The sequence below is a fragment of the Uloborus diversus genome, chromosome 9, assembly GCF_026930045.1.
Source record: "Uloborus diversus isolate 005 chromosome 9, Udiv.v.3.1, whole genome shotgun sequence".
Classification (NCBI taxonomy): Eukaryota; Metazoa; Arthropoda; class Arachnida; order Araneae; family Uloboridae; genus Uloborus; species Uloborus diversus.
This window is the reverse complement of record NC_072739.1, coordinates 97,999,518-98,015,255: the sequence shown is the minus strand read 5'-3', so window position 1 is coordinate 98,015,255 and position 15,738 is coordinate 97,999,518. Positions and strand designations below refer to the sequence as shown.

The 15,738-nt window shown below is 35.0% G+C and overlaps 1 protein-coding gene across 1 annotated transcript in view; it reads left to right on the top strand.

Annotated features, from left to right (window-relative positions):
• Positions 1-1,096: 1,096 nt before the first annotated feature.
• The window catches only part of LOC129230589 (microtubule-associated protein futsch-like), a gene marked incomplete at its 5' end in the record, with an annotated part of 178,101 nt that continues 163,459 nt past the window's right edge, over positions 1,097-15,738 (top strand). Inside the window, 1 exon segment of the mRNA XM_054864994.1 lies at positions 1,097-1,303. Within this exon segment, the coding sequence (XP_054720969.1) occupies positions 1,177-1,303 (127 nt within the window).

The following is a 15,738-nucleotide window of genomic DNA, read 5'->3' as shown; positions in this document are numbered from 1 at the left end:
CCCTTAAATACAAATTATGATCTTGAAATCAAAATTGACGCAATCTTGCTTCATTTTAAAACTTTATTTGCTCATGTTTTTACAAAACCTTCATTCTTTCGAAATTGCATGTTAGAACGAGTGATTACGCTCTTCTAGCCACGACATATCGGTCGTGTTCGAATATGGCTACCGGTTAACTCTGGTACACCGGGCACTAACCAGAAGAGCTCTATTCCAACACGGCCCTGTATTAATAAGACCTATCCCCTCAAAGGCGATGGAAAAAAACCCTCAAATCCTAGCAGCATCCCCCGAGAACGAGAGCCCCCCAAATCAGATCAAAATTAAACTCGAATTCCCCCTCCCTAAAAAAAATTAATGGCGCTGTCTGTGTCATCAGGGGTGCCTACCTGGGGGGAGGGAGGGTTCTGGCGCAGACTGCGCCATTGATTTTTTTTTGGGGGGGGGGGGGGGTGACCGGTTTTTTTCACATTTTGGGAGGGCTCTTTCTTTGAGGTTGGGGGGGGGGGGTCTTTGCGATATTTGGGGGGGGGGATGCGCCCTTGCTCTTCGGGGGCTGGTCACCCCTAGTGCCATGGACCTTCCTCGTGGGCACCCCTGGATAATGACTGGTAAAAGTTTACAAAAGGTAATTTCTAGAAAAAAAAAATACCGAAAATACAGCGAAATCTTCTCTTGTTAAAATTCGAACGCACGATGTACCCTCTCCAAAACCAGCCGTCATGATTCTGCTCAGTTTAATTAATTACAATATTTGCCTTTTACAATGAAAAATTATATCAGAAATAACTTGCTTCTCGAGAAAACAAAAACTAAAACTTTTTAAACGGCTGAGTGGAGAAGCGAAAAAAAAAAAAAAAAAGCGGCATATCCAGAGTCACGTGATCTTCTACCGCAGTGAGCGAATAGAGCCGGCGCTGTCAGCGGGGCATGCGCAGAATCGCCACCCGGCGAAGAGCGAATTGCGCGACTCCGATCCCTTCACTTTACCGTGACCGACTGTCAGTGCTGTCTACTGTTCTCGAAGCTGGAAAATAAATCAAAATCTTCGTAGAACGGCAAGATTTTGCTTCACTGCATGTTAAAAAAAATTCATATTGATTTTATTTCGCCGAACGAATCGAATTCGACCGCTAGTTGGTATTTAGCGACGAAATTTTTCCCGGTGCGTGCATGATGGAGGGCGGCGGTACGCCTTATGCGAGCGGTATGGCCCCCTCTGGGTCCTACATCTTAGTGATAGTGAGCGAACCAGTTAATGATCAACACAAAGAAGTGATACTGGAGAGATTAAATAAAGGTAAGTCTAAATTCTCATTGAAAAATCAGAATGCTTCATTTTTTTTTTAAATTTTCGTTTTCCCTTGAGTATAAAAATATTTCTGAGAAGCAACTAGGGATGTCCCAATAGAAGGTCACTGCGATCCCTCAAAAAATTCCCTATGCGGCAGATTTAAAAATAGCATTGCAAAAATGCTATTTAAAAATATATATATATATATTTTTTTAAAATGAAGTTTAATGTGTCTTCTGTTTACTGCACGAATCTATGCATGCTTGTGTTTTATCATTCGGCACATTGAAAAATTCCACCCTCCCAAAAATTAAAATTCGTCGAGCTCCTTGAAATGACCCAAAATTGATACTTGTGTAATGGCTTAAATCAGCAATAAATTTAACATCGCCATGAATATAAGCTACAAGGTACCAAACTGGAGAAGAGTCTCCCCACCCTCTTCAATTCATGGCCACGAGGCTCACTTGACTAGTCCTTATGTGTGTAGTATGTGTTAAAGAAACAAGTCCCCCACCCCCGAAAATTGGTTCCAGGCTTTTAAGCTACCAGCGATATAAGTCGAAGAATGTGGGGCAAAGTGAAGTAAATCGTTAATTTACCTTTTCCAAGATGAACAATTTGTTTTGAAAATTACAGTACATGAAGGGAAAACAATGTATTTTATAACAGAACTTGCATTGAATCGTCGTTTTTTTTTTTTTTTTTTTTTTTTTTAATTCTTGGCAGTAAATTTGTACCTTCAAAGAAAAAGCTGAAATTTTCTTTCTTTCCCCATGGAGCGAAGTGAAAAATAAAATATTTTTCGAAGAAAATTGTTTTTTATTACATCATAAAAATATTTTTGATGAAATGAATGAGTAAATAAACAATTAAATCATCGATCCATGTTCTTCGGCCCGCATTTTGTGAAAAGTAAAGTATTTTTGCGAGCTTCACTTTTGTAAAGAAGAAATTTTCATTAATTTGCCCTTTTTTCTGGCAAAATGTAAAATTTAAGCATTTTTAGTCGCCATACTTATTGCGAAGGCCCTAACGAGTATTGTATAATAAGAGCAAATGATGTAATATATAAAATTAAAAAAAAAAAGACGTGAATACGTTAGGGATTAATAAATGATTGAATTAGTATTTAAACAAAATGAACTGTTTTAATGAACTGTGCCCCATATGCACTTGACTAATTGTACGAAACATAAAAAAACAAACAAACAAAAAACTTGACATTGAATAAATAATGAGTAGAATATTAGTAGATCTTAATATTAAAAATATTAATGACTGGAATTTAAGCTCTTTAGAAATGATTTTTGAGTTGCAACAAAATATTAAAATATGAGTATCAATTTTTGAAAATTGCTTGTATTACCAAATGCTTTGAACTTATGCAATAATTTATTTCCTGACTGGAATTCGCCACTCCACAGCTCGAATACGCTACCTTGCGGTGATTAACAATACTAAAGAAAAAGGTAAAACATACCATTCAATGTATTTTCTTTGGGGTAAATTACAGGCTTCAGACAGTTTACGGTGTAATGTAATTTCAGAAGAATAGAAAAGAAAGCTTCCCACAAACACGATGAAAAATTACTGCCATTCACGAAGCGTAGATGCAAGTTATAATTTACGGCATTTGTTTGTTTTACCTTTTTACCTTATACGTTTTTTAAAATGCAATATTGTAATTCTATCTCAAAATTTGACGAATTGTCATCCACGATTTGCAGAATAAGTCGATGTTTTGTGAGGTCACAGTGAGCTCTCATCGGGGTGCCTCTAGTATAAATTTGAATTGTTCATATAAAACTTTGTCATTTATTATTATTTTTTGTTAGGATTATCATTTCAGTGGTAAATTTTATTATTGATTGAGAAAAAATTAAACGCATAATACCACTAAAATGTCACGAACGATTAAAAATTGCATTGTACATTTATGAGAAATCGTGTATGATGTTACTAAGCTTCAATAATTTTGTACATTCTTACATTTAAAGTAAAAATCATTCTTAAACCTTGAACGTCAGGTTTTTTTTTTAATTTTCAATTCAGTTTATGTGCTGTAACTTTTAGTACATTTTTGTGAAGAAAAAAATTCAAAAAAAAAAAATGCTTTTTCCTCTGGGGAAGGGGGGGGGGGGCTATCCCGGAATTGCGGATTGCTTTGACGAATTTTGGAATCCTAGATTTAGAAAAAAAAAATTAACTGCCTAGTCTGGGATTTCCAAAACGAAAAAAAAAAAAATTATATATACGGACATCTAAAGTAACCAAAATGGAAGATATTGAACACTTAGCAATTCCACATAGAATATGCATTAGTAATGAAAGTAATGATTATTATTCTTTTTCAATAACCAGTCAGAAAGTCGTTTTTACAGGAAAAGCTACTAAGAGTTTGAATAATGACTATGAACTCCAATTCTGATTGGGGGGGGGGGGGGGGTCAATATTTTCAGAGACCTTTTTTTTTTTGACTGCATCGCTTCTCTGTCCTCATGCAAGGTGCTGTTAGGTCTTTTTAGGCGTTTAGTACTTCGGTCAATCAGTCCCTTACCCCCTGCCCCCGAGCTTAACAAACCAACATCTGAAAACACTTTTCTTACTCGCTTAAAGGCTGAAACGCAGCAAAGGGGGTCAACCCCCCAGAACTCTCGGTTTTCACACATATAGCAAATCCTTATGCGATAGTTTGTATACATTAAAGGGCTGAAATGACACCCTCCCCCCAAGGAAGGTAAATTTTGACTAAGCTAGTGTGTAGAGGTAAGTATTGGATTGGCAATCATTTTCTAGACGTTGTTGGTTAGTTCATGCGCACTTGAATTCCGTGACAAGGAAAAACTGATCGAATGTTTTCTGATGTGCAGTCTTGATCATTTTTTATGTCTTGCGTACTCAGACATCGACTTATAATCAAGGAAATAACCATGCTTAGAAACAAACCTGCTAGCACGCATGTCAAATTCATTTTAAAATGAGCAGCAGCAAATACCACATCAAACATTAAGTGTAATGAATCGACTCTTCAAGCTTGTCATTTAAATGGAACAGGAGAGGAACCTCCCCCCCCCCTCTCCGACTTTGAAATTAATGCTGCCCAAGTCCGCAAAGAGTCAAGCCCGGCCCCTTGTCTGTTATGTCGTCTCCCCCCCCCCTCCAAAAAAAATGCTTACTAGAAAGTAATTAATATTATAAGTGCCACAACAGTAATTACCAAAAGGCTAAATCTTTCTTTATCTTTACGTTTTCGCTTACTTGGAGTTTTTTCCCCGTTTTTCAAATTTCTTTTATCCTTTCGTTCCTTTTTTTTTTAAATCACGTGCTTGGTTTGGACAAAAACAAATTGGTGCCAAGCGGTTTGTACAAATTCCAAATAAGCAAGTTTGTACAATAAGGCTCGAGTACAATAGGTGGCAGTAGTGCAAATAAGTAAATAAATAAAATAATAAGAATTTTTTAAAAGTACTGCTGTTTTTCAACCCAAGGCAGAACGTATTTATGTTTTTGCTGTTGGTGTTTTATTATGATTTTCTATGTAATAGAAATTCAATACGAACACTTTGCTCCCTCCCTCCCCTTTTGTTTAAATTTTGGCTGAAGCCGCCAAATACTTTTCGCCGGTTCGCAAGTGTACAAAAAAAGGAAACACTGCTCTATTTATCTGTTTTATATCGATACTCACCGCTTTAGATCGGATAAAAAAACTCGTCTGATATTAATCTTGATTGCATTTTTTATTCGCTTGACAGTCTGCATTTAAATAAAGTGTCCCCCCCCCCTTTTTTTTTTCTTTTTCAAAAGAATGAAAAATGTGAATATTATTCACCGAACTAGACTGCCTCTTACAAAACGTTCCCCATATTTTCCCATCCGCTAATATATATCTGACATTGAATAATGAGGGCCACGTGGACGCTATACATGCGTCTATGGTCAATTACTTTATCCTCTGCAATTATTCCGCCACAGCGGACCTCCGGAGAATAATATCTGATTACGATCGAGGGGCCCCCACCACCAACACTGGGTTCTATCAAATCGTATAAAAAGTCATCCTCAAAGTTGAGGCTGCTTTATATGGAGCCTATTGTCGTTGCGACTGGGGCATCAATGAGATGGAAAGAGGAACTGTGGGCTGAAGCTAAAACAGCAGCTCTATGTGGAGGGGGTTGGTTCTTCAGCCCTTATGTGACCCCCCCCCCCTCCCACTCTTGTCATTTCCGATCTAGTGAGTGGTTTGTCGAGCCTGAAAACAACCATTACAGGCTGATGGGAAGATATGGATGCAGCGTTGTGCCTGTTATGAGATGAATTGGGCTGAAGTAGATTTCGCTGGGTTCGACGGAAACCATGTTTGGTCATAGTCCGACTTAGGTTGACCTTTCTTCATCGAGTATCCTCTCTAAGTTAAAATAAAAACTAGTGGTACCCGCACGGCTTTGCCCGTAGTAGAAAATTGAAAGGTCAATTGGTTAGCCTGTATATTTACAAATAATGGATGATGAGTTTCTCGCCAATTTTCTATGTTAATTTGCTCTTCCTCGTAATGGTAATTTGCTCGTCCCCGTTATGGTAATTTTCTAGTCCACGTTTAATTTGTTCGTCCACGTTATGATAATTTGCTTGGTAAAATGTTCTTAAAATTGGAATAGCAGAAGAACAAATTTGAATTTCCGAAAAATTGCTTCGAGGTGCACACCACCTTGCTACAAACTAATTTTGTGCCAAATTTCATGAAAACCGGCCGAACGGTCGAGGCGCTATGTGTGTCACAGAGATTCAGAGAGAAAGATCCCGATATCCAGACAGAGATACTTTCAGCTTTATTATTAGTAAAAATATAGGTGTAGATAAAAGTATCACAAACACGATCGTATAGGGTTGTCTAAGCTAAGCAAATGTGTGCAAGTCACAGCGTTGTCGCGGTTTGAAGTTTCAGTAATTTTGCAGATTTTCTGTCAGTATCTTTAAGTTTGGGCAGAAGTCTACCAATTTTCTGCCGTTTTTTCAAATTAGAAGTGGATACTCTCATGCTGATTTTTTCATTCAATGTTCTAAATATATATATATTTATCTTTATACATAAAGGGCTAATCTCTGTCCGGATGTCCGGGGTAAACTTCAAAACTACTGGAGGGATTTTAACCATTTTTTCACCATAGATAGCTACATAATCGGGGAACAACTTAGGCTATAATTTATCGCTAAAAAACTTAGTTTAAGAACGTCGTGATCGAAAACAGTAAATGTCATGTAATTTCCGCATCAAATGATTAAAGATTAAACCCATTGTTTCGAAAATTCGTTGCCTAACAAAAGCAATATTAAAAGTAATCATAATGTAAATTTTGAAAGAAGGCCTTTCTGGAGCAAGCATGACATTGCTTTCTTAGGAATTGCATCCTTATCTTTATACATAAAGGGCTAATTTCTGTCCGGATGTCCGTGGTAAAATTCAAAACTACTGGAGGGATTTTAACCATTTTTTCCCATAGATAGCTACATAATCGGGGAACAACTTAGGCTATAATTTATCTCTAAAAAACTTAGTTTAAGAACGTCGTGATCGAAAACCGTAAGTGTCATGTAATTTCCGCATCAAATGATTAAAGATTAAACCCATTGTTTCGAAAATTCGTTGCCTAACAGCATGAACATTAAAAGTAATCATAATGTAAATTTTGAATCAAAGCCTCATTGGAGCAAGCATGACATTGCTTTCTTAGGAATTGCATCCTCATCTTTATACATAAAGGGCTAATCTCTGTCCGGATGTCCGGGGTAAACTTCAAAACTACTGGAGGGATTTTAACCATTTTTATCATTGATAGCTACATTATCAGGGAACAACTTAGGCTATAATTTATTGCTAAGAATCTTAGTTTAAAAACGGCGTGATCGAAAACTGTGAATGTCATGTAATTTCCACATCAAATGATTAAAGATTAAACACATTGTTTCGAAAATTCTTTGCCTAACAATAGCAATATTAAAAGTAATCATAATGTAAATTTTGAATTAAGGCTTTTCCGGAGCAAACATGAGTCTAAAGTCATTTAAACATTTGGAAACTCACTTTTTGCACACTTAGGTAAACATAGTAGAGAGCATTTTTTCTTTTTTTTGTGTGTGTGTACTATTTAAGTAAATTAAGCGCACAGTTTTTTTTAGTGATCTTTGTTTTTGTTAGCTCAATTTTTAATGAGTCAAAGCGGTGTGTTTTGAGTTCTTTCAGTTAAAACAGAAAACAAAAGAAAGTAGCGATTGTTTCTCACAATTATTTCTGACCCAGGTAACGCCGGGTATTTTTGCTAGTATATATATATATAGAAGGATCTCGTTTCTTAAACTATTTCAAATTTAATGTTCCGTTCCGCGGTGTTTCTGATCAGTTTAAGAAGCTCAATAGATGAAGCAAAGCCACACATGAGCGCTTTCAACGATTAAACTCAAAGCAGGGGGGGGGGGCTCATAAGTCCTTAAATGTATATGAACTACTGGAGTAGCCGTTCATATTCATACCAATGCCTTTGGGCTGTACGGCACATAAGTGAAGCCATTATATGAATTGGATACATTTGGAACCTCACTATGTTATTCCGTTCATCCATAAAGAGTGCCTTGTGAACTCCGAAACATCCATTTAGTACATAACCAATTCATTCCCTTTAACAATTTCAATGCTAATTTTTTCCCCATTCCGTAAACATTTTCGCACACCATATACCGTATAAAATCAATACACACATACAGTAAAACCTGTCTGCAACGATACTGTTGGGACCTAAAAAAAGTATCGTAATAGACAGGTTATCGTTATAGACAGTTTGATTATACATGCAGACATTTTGCTGGGGCCAAAAAAAAAAAAAAAAATATTGATATAGACAGGTTATCGTTATAGACAGTATCGTTATACACAGGTTTCACTGTATATAGAATCTAGGGTTGGCACGTTTTTGCCAAATGGGGAAAAAAAAACATGGTAAAAACTGTCCAGGCAAAAATACATTTTTGCCTTTTTTTTACTGGGATCGACTGTCTAGCTTTTATCTCTAAAATAATAATCATGTTATTAAACTTATGTTATTTAATGCGTCATTGAAACAGTAATCTAAATTTTAAATTTGTACTGTTTTAGTAAAGTGCCATATACTTGAACCTATTTTGAACCAAAAAACAAAAATAAACATATTTTTTCGTGATAAAGAATTAAATTATGAATAATGAGTCATAAATAATGAATTATTATGTAACAGTAAATGGTTTCAAAAGACTACATCAGTTTAGAAAATTTTTCCATGTTCCTAAACATATCTTAATAAAAGCCATGCATATGTTGCACCTTGAGACACGTCCTAAGACAGTATGTTTGGCTGTCCTGAGGTGCAATCACCACGTGGTTTATGAAAAACCAAAGTGGTGGTCAATCAAATGCACTATCAGTATTTTCTCATAACCAAAATATCTAAAGTACTACTTCTTTTTTATAACAAAATAAAATTCAGTTCATTAGTTTTACAAAGACAGAAAATGAAATAAAAATGAAGAAAATATTTACTTTGGAGTCATGAAATTTCCTTTCTCTCACAAAATCACTAATTTAACTCTTTTGATGCTGATTGTTACTATGGCACCATTTAGTGATTTAGGTCTAGGTTCTCAGACATCAGCAGCGTCCCAAGGCACAAGAGTCCCAAGCTACAATACTCTCCCCTACTGATAAAGAAAATCCATTGAAAAAAAAAAAATTAAACAGATTTCAAAGTAATTATTTTTTTATTTTGATCTCAATCTCAAAAAGTATGTATAGAGAACCTTAATCTTTTTTTACTAGTGCACTTCACAGTTCTAAAAAGATTTAATAAAAAATTAAGTGATAAAATTTTTTTAAACATATTTTGCTGTAAAATTTCAGAAATACTCTGCATCATTCATTTTACTTTTAAAAATTAACTGCACTGGAATACAATAGTTTTCCAATGCAAAATAACAGTTCGCGCTTTTTTTTTTTCTTCTTTCAAAATTCGAGTTGTATGTGTATTTTGAAACATTTTGTACATTTTTCACTCTCATGCGTGTTTAAAATCGTGCAAAAAAAAGCATGAACTACGCATCAAATTGAATCCTCAGCAGTTATTTTCCTTCTGGGTTTTGTCACACCCATTTAATTATCGATCGACGGTGTCTTGGGGGGCGTGACCAGAAATGGCTGGCGAGTGGACCTTCCCCTTACCTCCGCTCTGGTTGCACCACCCGGAGGTCTGAATGAGGTTGTCTGCAAGTGAGGATGGAGAGGAAGTGACGAGAGAGAGAAGATGCCGAAAGTGTGAGGGAGACAATTTCGGAATGGGGGGAATCGGCCTCACTTAAAAAGATTCGGCGGCCAAACATTCCGAAATCACCCCCGCCGGGTAAATGCTGATGCCGAGATCGCATTTGAGAAAGTCCTGAAATAATTTCGCGGGCTGCGGGGGGAATTCGTTTTGCCTTGCGCGTTGAAAAATTCAACACCTCTCGCGGTGCGAGACGTTTTGGAATATTTGAGCTCTTTCTTGGGGGGAAGGCGTCAGTTTCATGAAACAATGATTTTTTCCCTTCCCAGTAGCCAAGTAGGAATTCTATATTTGAAAACCAGATAAGCTATACCCGCCATGAAACGAAATAATTCGATTTTTGAAATGTTTATAGTGTCTGTCAGAGATACAGCTAGGACAGCTCCCCCCCCCCCAAAAAAAAAGAGTGGAAGTACTATTTGACATTTTTTTAAAGGAGCGAATTCATTTTGGAAGAATAAAATATGCAAAACCAAGGAAAACTATAATTGTGATCAATTTCATAAATAACTTTCTAACGATGAAACGGGGGAGGAAAAAAAAAGATACGTTCTGTATTGTGGTTTTTAACATTTGGAAGGTTTGATTGATATCATAAAAAAAAACAAAGCATTCCAATGGAGAATTGAAAAAATTCCAATGCCACCCCCCCCTCCTTTCCGCGATGCTAAAAGAAAGCGTAAAAATATTAAACGCGAAAATACGCTTAACTATGTTTTTGAGTAGTATTTCAAATTTTGAATGCATGAAATACTGTTATTGAAGCATTCAATATATCTGGAGTACAGCCATGAAAAATAAGTTTATGAGAAAAATGTAGTTACTACTCTAGTTATTGCTGTTTTAAAGAGTCATAAAAAACGCAAAATGGGCAAAAAACAAAACAATGGGATGACCAATTAAAAAACATTTAATAAAATCTATCAAAGTGTAAATGTTATATTGTCTTTCCTTGGTAACCGTAAGAATTAATAGTTAATACCGTAATCGGAGGCTACATATTGCGACTTTTTTGAATTTTCGTGTAAACCGGCTAAAGTGATTCCATCTTTGATATATGATTCATCTTATACTACGTGTAGCTTCACTTTTTCCGTTATATAATTACATATAGCAAGCATATTAATGTACGATTCAAGTATTAATAATAAAAATAAAGGAAAATTAGTTGTGCTTTCAATTTTTTTTTTCATTTAAAGATATCAGCTTTAGGAGGGTTTTTCTTTTTTTTTTTTTAATGTCAGCTTTTCGTAACTTTACCTTATTCTTGTTTGTTTTATATAGCTATATAAAAGCTAAATCCTGAAAAATGATTATGTTATTAAAATGAAACAATAATTTTAATTTTTTTGTAAATCCTGATAAAAATGTCAGGTAAATCCTGATACTGTCTGACCACCGATTAGATGGAAAGGCAAACATCTGGGTTTACAGGCGGAAGTGGACTGATCTATTAGTTTTCAGGGATGCCAGCTTTTGCAGATGTATGTTACCTTAAGCAGAATCTCATTCAAATGAGCGGAACACTTGTATCCAATTTTTACTTTTCCACCGCATTCAGATAGATTCGTCTTAACTGGACGTTTGCCAATTCCATATAATCCGTGAGCAGACTGTAAATGTACAGTAATCCTGATACATTTCTAAATCCTGTTAAATGATTGTTATTAAAATGAAATCTTAAAGAAAAAAAGTACGCCCTTGTTCAGGAGTGGTCTGTTGGGAGAAAGCTCATCTACCCCGAGTAAATTTTTCCCAGTCCATATTTAAAAGTCCTTTTCGGATTATCGATCGGGGCAGCTTCGATTGAATGTCACATTTGACGGTGCTCCCCGACCTATAGACAATCATCTGGGAAACGGCAGCATCTGCTCAAAAATAGTTGTGGGCTCTATCTCTTTCTCCCCGCATCACTTCTAAAAGTGACTCTTGGGGGGAGGGGGAGTGGGAGGAGGGAGTATTTTTCGAAATCCACAAAATGTCGTGTTCTCTCGGGGAGGGAAGTTAATGGGAGTCTCGCTTTCCGCTGATGTCGAAGGGTTTTAAGGTGGAGCATTCGACTTCGAGAAAAATTTCCCGGAATTTTATTGAAAGAAGAGCTTTTAAGTAATATGAGTGGGAATTCTTTCGATTTTGGACGCCGTGGCTGTAAATTTTGAAGTGGTTTTGTGTCGCTTGATTGTTGATTGTTTTTTGCTTAATAGGGATTCATTGAAGTTATGAAGGTCGTCAATACTGCTCATTTATAGGCATTTAATGATAACTTTACATAATTTGATAAATTTAAAGTGAAATGTTAAGGTTCTATGTCAACTTGCCAGAGGATACTGTGAACTACAAATATGAAGCGACAGAAATAGTGATGGGCATAGTCGAGGACTTTTGATATAGAGATCTCAGGATTCGAGTACTTCCCATAATCGAGTGACTCGAGCGATTGCAATCAAGAACTTTGGAGTCGAGATCTCGAGCGATTGACTTCTCGATTATTTGAATCGAGATCTTGGGATGTGATAATCGAGAACTCGTGATAATCGAGTTCTCGAATGATCATGAATAATCGAGTGATTCGATTATGCCCATCACTAGACAGAAATATTACTGACGAAACTCGATTCCAACTAACTGAACTATCGCCATTGGAAAACTTAAAAAAAAAATGTTGCCAAATAGTAAAGAAATATACATAAACAAGAATACCATTTTAGCATTTAGAGCTTTGAAAAGCTTGAGGTGATTAAATGAATCAGAGCTGGATGAAAATGCTGGGTGTTCTGTCTTTATTTGATGAAAAGGGTTGAATGTAAGAGCGAAAAGTTGTGACTCACAATTTGCGAAGTCTTTAGCAATTATTCTCAACCTTGCAAGCTCTACGCCTTCCTTTGAACACTGAAGGCGCCCCCTCCTCACCATATGTGGTCAATACAGGTGACACAATCGGGAACTGCCTAGTTTAGTGTATATTTTTTTAAGTATAGTATAACTTCGATTGAACGGTACCCGATTTAACGATTTCCTTAATTTTTTTACATTTCACTGGTCCGGGTTTGACTATATTAAATGCCTATGTTCCTTGATTTAACAATAACTTTTTCCAGTCCCTTGACAATCTTTATATCGAGGTTATACTGTACAAGAAACTTTTTAAGAAAGCTGTTACTTCATATGATGATTCATACATATTCCTTATACACGAATATATTGTCTTATCAGGGCCGTAACCAGAATTTTGTTTCGGGTTGGATTTTACTAAGCACACTTCTCGTAAAATCTATATGATTAAAAAAATTTCATTTTCTTTTCGTATTTTCTATTGAATTTTGTTACAATAAGTTATTTAAATGAGCTAGAGGCTGTTTTAAGGGCGTTAACATTGGTAAATGTAAAAGATGACATATCTGTTAAATAAGGGGAAAAAATGTGTACAATACATTACTTCACCCCTGTTAAATGTTTGATGTCTTTCTATTTACTTTTTCGTTTCTTCATTTTTTTTTTAAAAATGAGTCCTGCCAGTAAAACAGTAAGTTAACGGATTACCAAAATTATCAGATTATCATGCCGTGGCACAAATTTCATTGTTGATGACGTCCGGAGCATTACTCGATCAGTGAATTCGCTATTATATATAGATATGAGGATATGTAAAAGAAACAGTCGAAAACTTTGTACAATGAAATGGGTCATTCCACATCAAATCAACACAATTTTTGACAAAATTTTACCTCACCCTCTCAGATTTTGATGAAATTTGGTACAGAGGTAGTGTTAATGTAGACATAATAATATTATAATTTTTTTTTTTTTTGAAAAATAGTAAACGGTTTTGAAAATACAGCGCTGTAAAGCTACCAAAAAGGGGTCAAAAAACGTGAAAGACCCAATTTTCAAAATGACCTAGAATCTTTTCTAATTAAGATAAAGAGTTGTGGCGAGTTTCATCTGACAGCACTTTTAATGACCTTTTCAATGATATACAACATGGTTAGATTTGAAAAAAAAATTATTTTAATTAAATTTGAATTAAAATTTAAATTTCTCAAAATGCGCGTCCTCAATTTCTTTTAAATTTAAAAAAAAAAGCTTATACACTACTCGAATGGCTGTAGAAGTTTCACGATGGGCTTACGATGGGTTCATGTTGAAAAAAAATATTTGAATAAACCGCTGCTGGATCTATATCACAATTATACCGTATAATATAACATGGTTTTAGTACCAGAAAATATTTATTAAAGGGATGAAACTAATTCGGTTTTACTTGCTAGTTAAATGCCAAGTAGCTGATTCTAAGAGTTTTTGCAGTCCATTTAATTGTACTTTTTTATTTATTTACTTGTCAGGTTCTTCATTTTGATACTCAATGTAAATTACACCAAGAAACAGCAAAAACCACATCCATTTTCATATAAGTTGGTTAATCTTCCTATTTCAGGAATATCACCCCACCCCGACCTTCCCTAAATGGCAGGACTGCCTGTTGAAACATACTTGAACTGGTAAATGTGGGTAAAAGTTTGTCAGTCGCATAACCTCAAATTTTAAATCTATCATTCCTTCATTTTTTAAAATAAATTAATGTAAGAAATTTAGACAATAAATATTTTGTTCTAAGTAATTTTTATGCTTTTAAATTTTTTTAAATATAGATAAACCTTATGAAATGTAATGAAATTAATTTTGAGGCATGCTTGCTTATTATTTAAAAATATATATATACAACTGATTAAAACCATGTTATCAATTATTTGAATGGTTAACTTGCTAGATTGAAAAAGGGGGGGGGGGGTGAGCTATTTGGTAGTCATTAAGATGACCTCACATATTTGAGAAAGAAAGATGAAAAAAGTAATAAATTTAGTTACCAGATTTCCATAAGGTTTCATTAGGCATAACCAAGCAAGAAGGAATAGAACTTTGTTTATATTAAGCTAAATCTGGCATATGTAGGTCTGACATATGGGCTTCATTATAATGTGCATGTCTGAATAGATTATGTATATTACCACAGTTCCTTGTTTTAAGCTCAGTGTCAATTCTGATCAGCCCCAAGTCAGATGTGTGTTTTATTGGAGTGTGTTAAAGAGATAGGGAATATATTCAGTTTTTGTTGACTGCAGTATTATAGTGAATACAAGGAAATTTTAGTTTAAAATTCTTATTATTTTTAAGTTCTTATTATTTTGTACATACCAAATTTAATGTATTTAGTAATCACAAAAGTTGTTTAAGTATTAAGTTTTTGTAAATATAGGGTAAAATATAAATATTATGTAAAATTTAAGATATGACTGATCAAAGATACTTGACTGCACAGTGTTTTAATCCATTTAAAAAGGATAATCACTGCGTTAGAGACAAAAAGAAATCACGTGAAGTTGCAGGCTGGATGACAGAATACTTGAGTAGAGTTCCAGAAAATGCTAAAATTTGCCGTACTTGCAGAAAAGAATTGTCTTTTTTAAGGAAAAATGAAGACTCGGACCAGCATATTGAAGACAGTGGATGTTCTGAAAGTTGTGATCAAAATTTTTCCCCTGAGTCAGAAATTGTTGAAAAATTAAATGTGTCTTTATAAGAATTGGGAGAGTCTCCGATTGATTAAAGGAAATCAGAAAACAAAAGTTATTCAGCAAATAAGATGAAAAAGATTTGTACTGCATTAAAATGCAAACTGTTTACTAATATTGAAACATCTTCTGAGAGTGAGCCTGAAACAGCTGAAGAAACACTTTTAAATAATTTGAAAACTAAATTCACAAATTCTTCTTCTAATGTTAACAAATTGATGATACTTACCTGCCTGCATGAGTCATGGAGTATACGAAAAATTATGCAGGAATTCAATGCTCCTAATTACATGGTAAGAAAATCAAAAAAACTCTTACGAGATAAAAGTATCCTGGCCAGCCCGAATCAAAAACCAGGGAAAAGTCTTCCTCCTAAAATTGCAGATAATATAAGAGCTTTCTATGGAAGTGATGAAATTAGTAGAATATTACCAGGAATGAAAGATTGTTTATCTATTCGCACCGAAAATGGGGATAAAGTAAAAATATCCAAACGGTTGATTCTCTGTTATTTGATGGAGGCGTATAG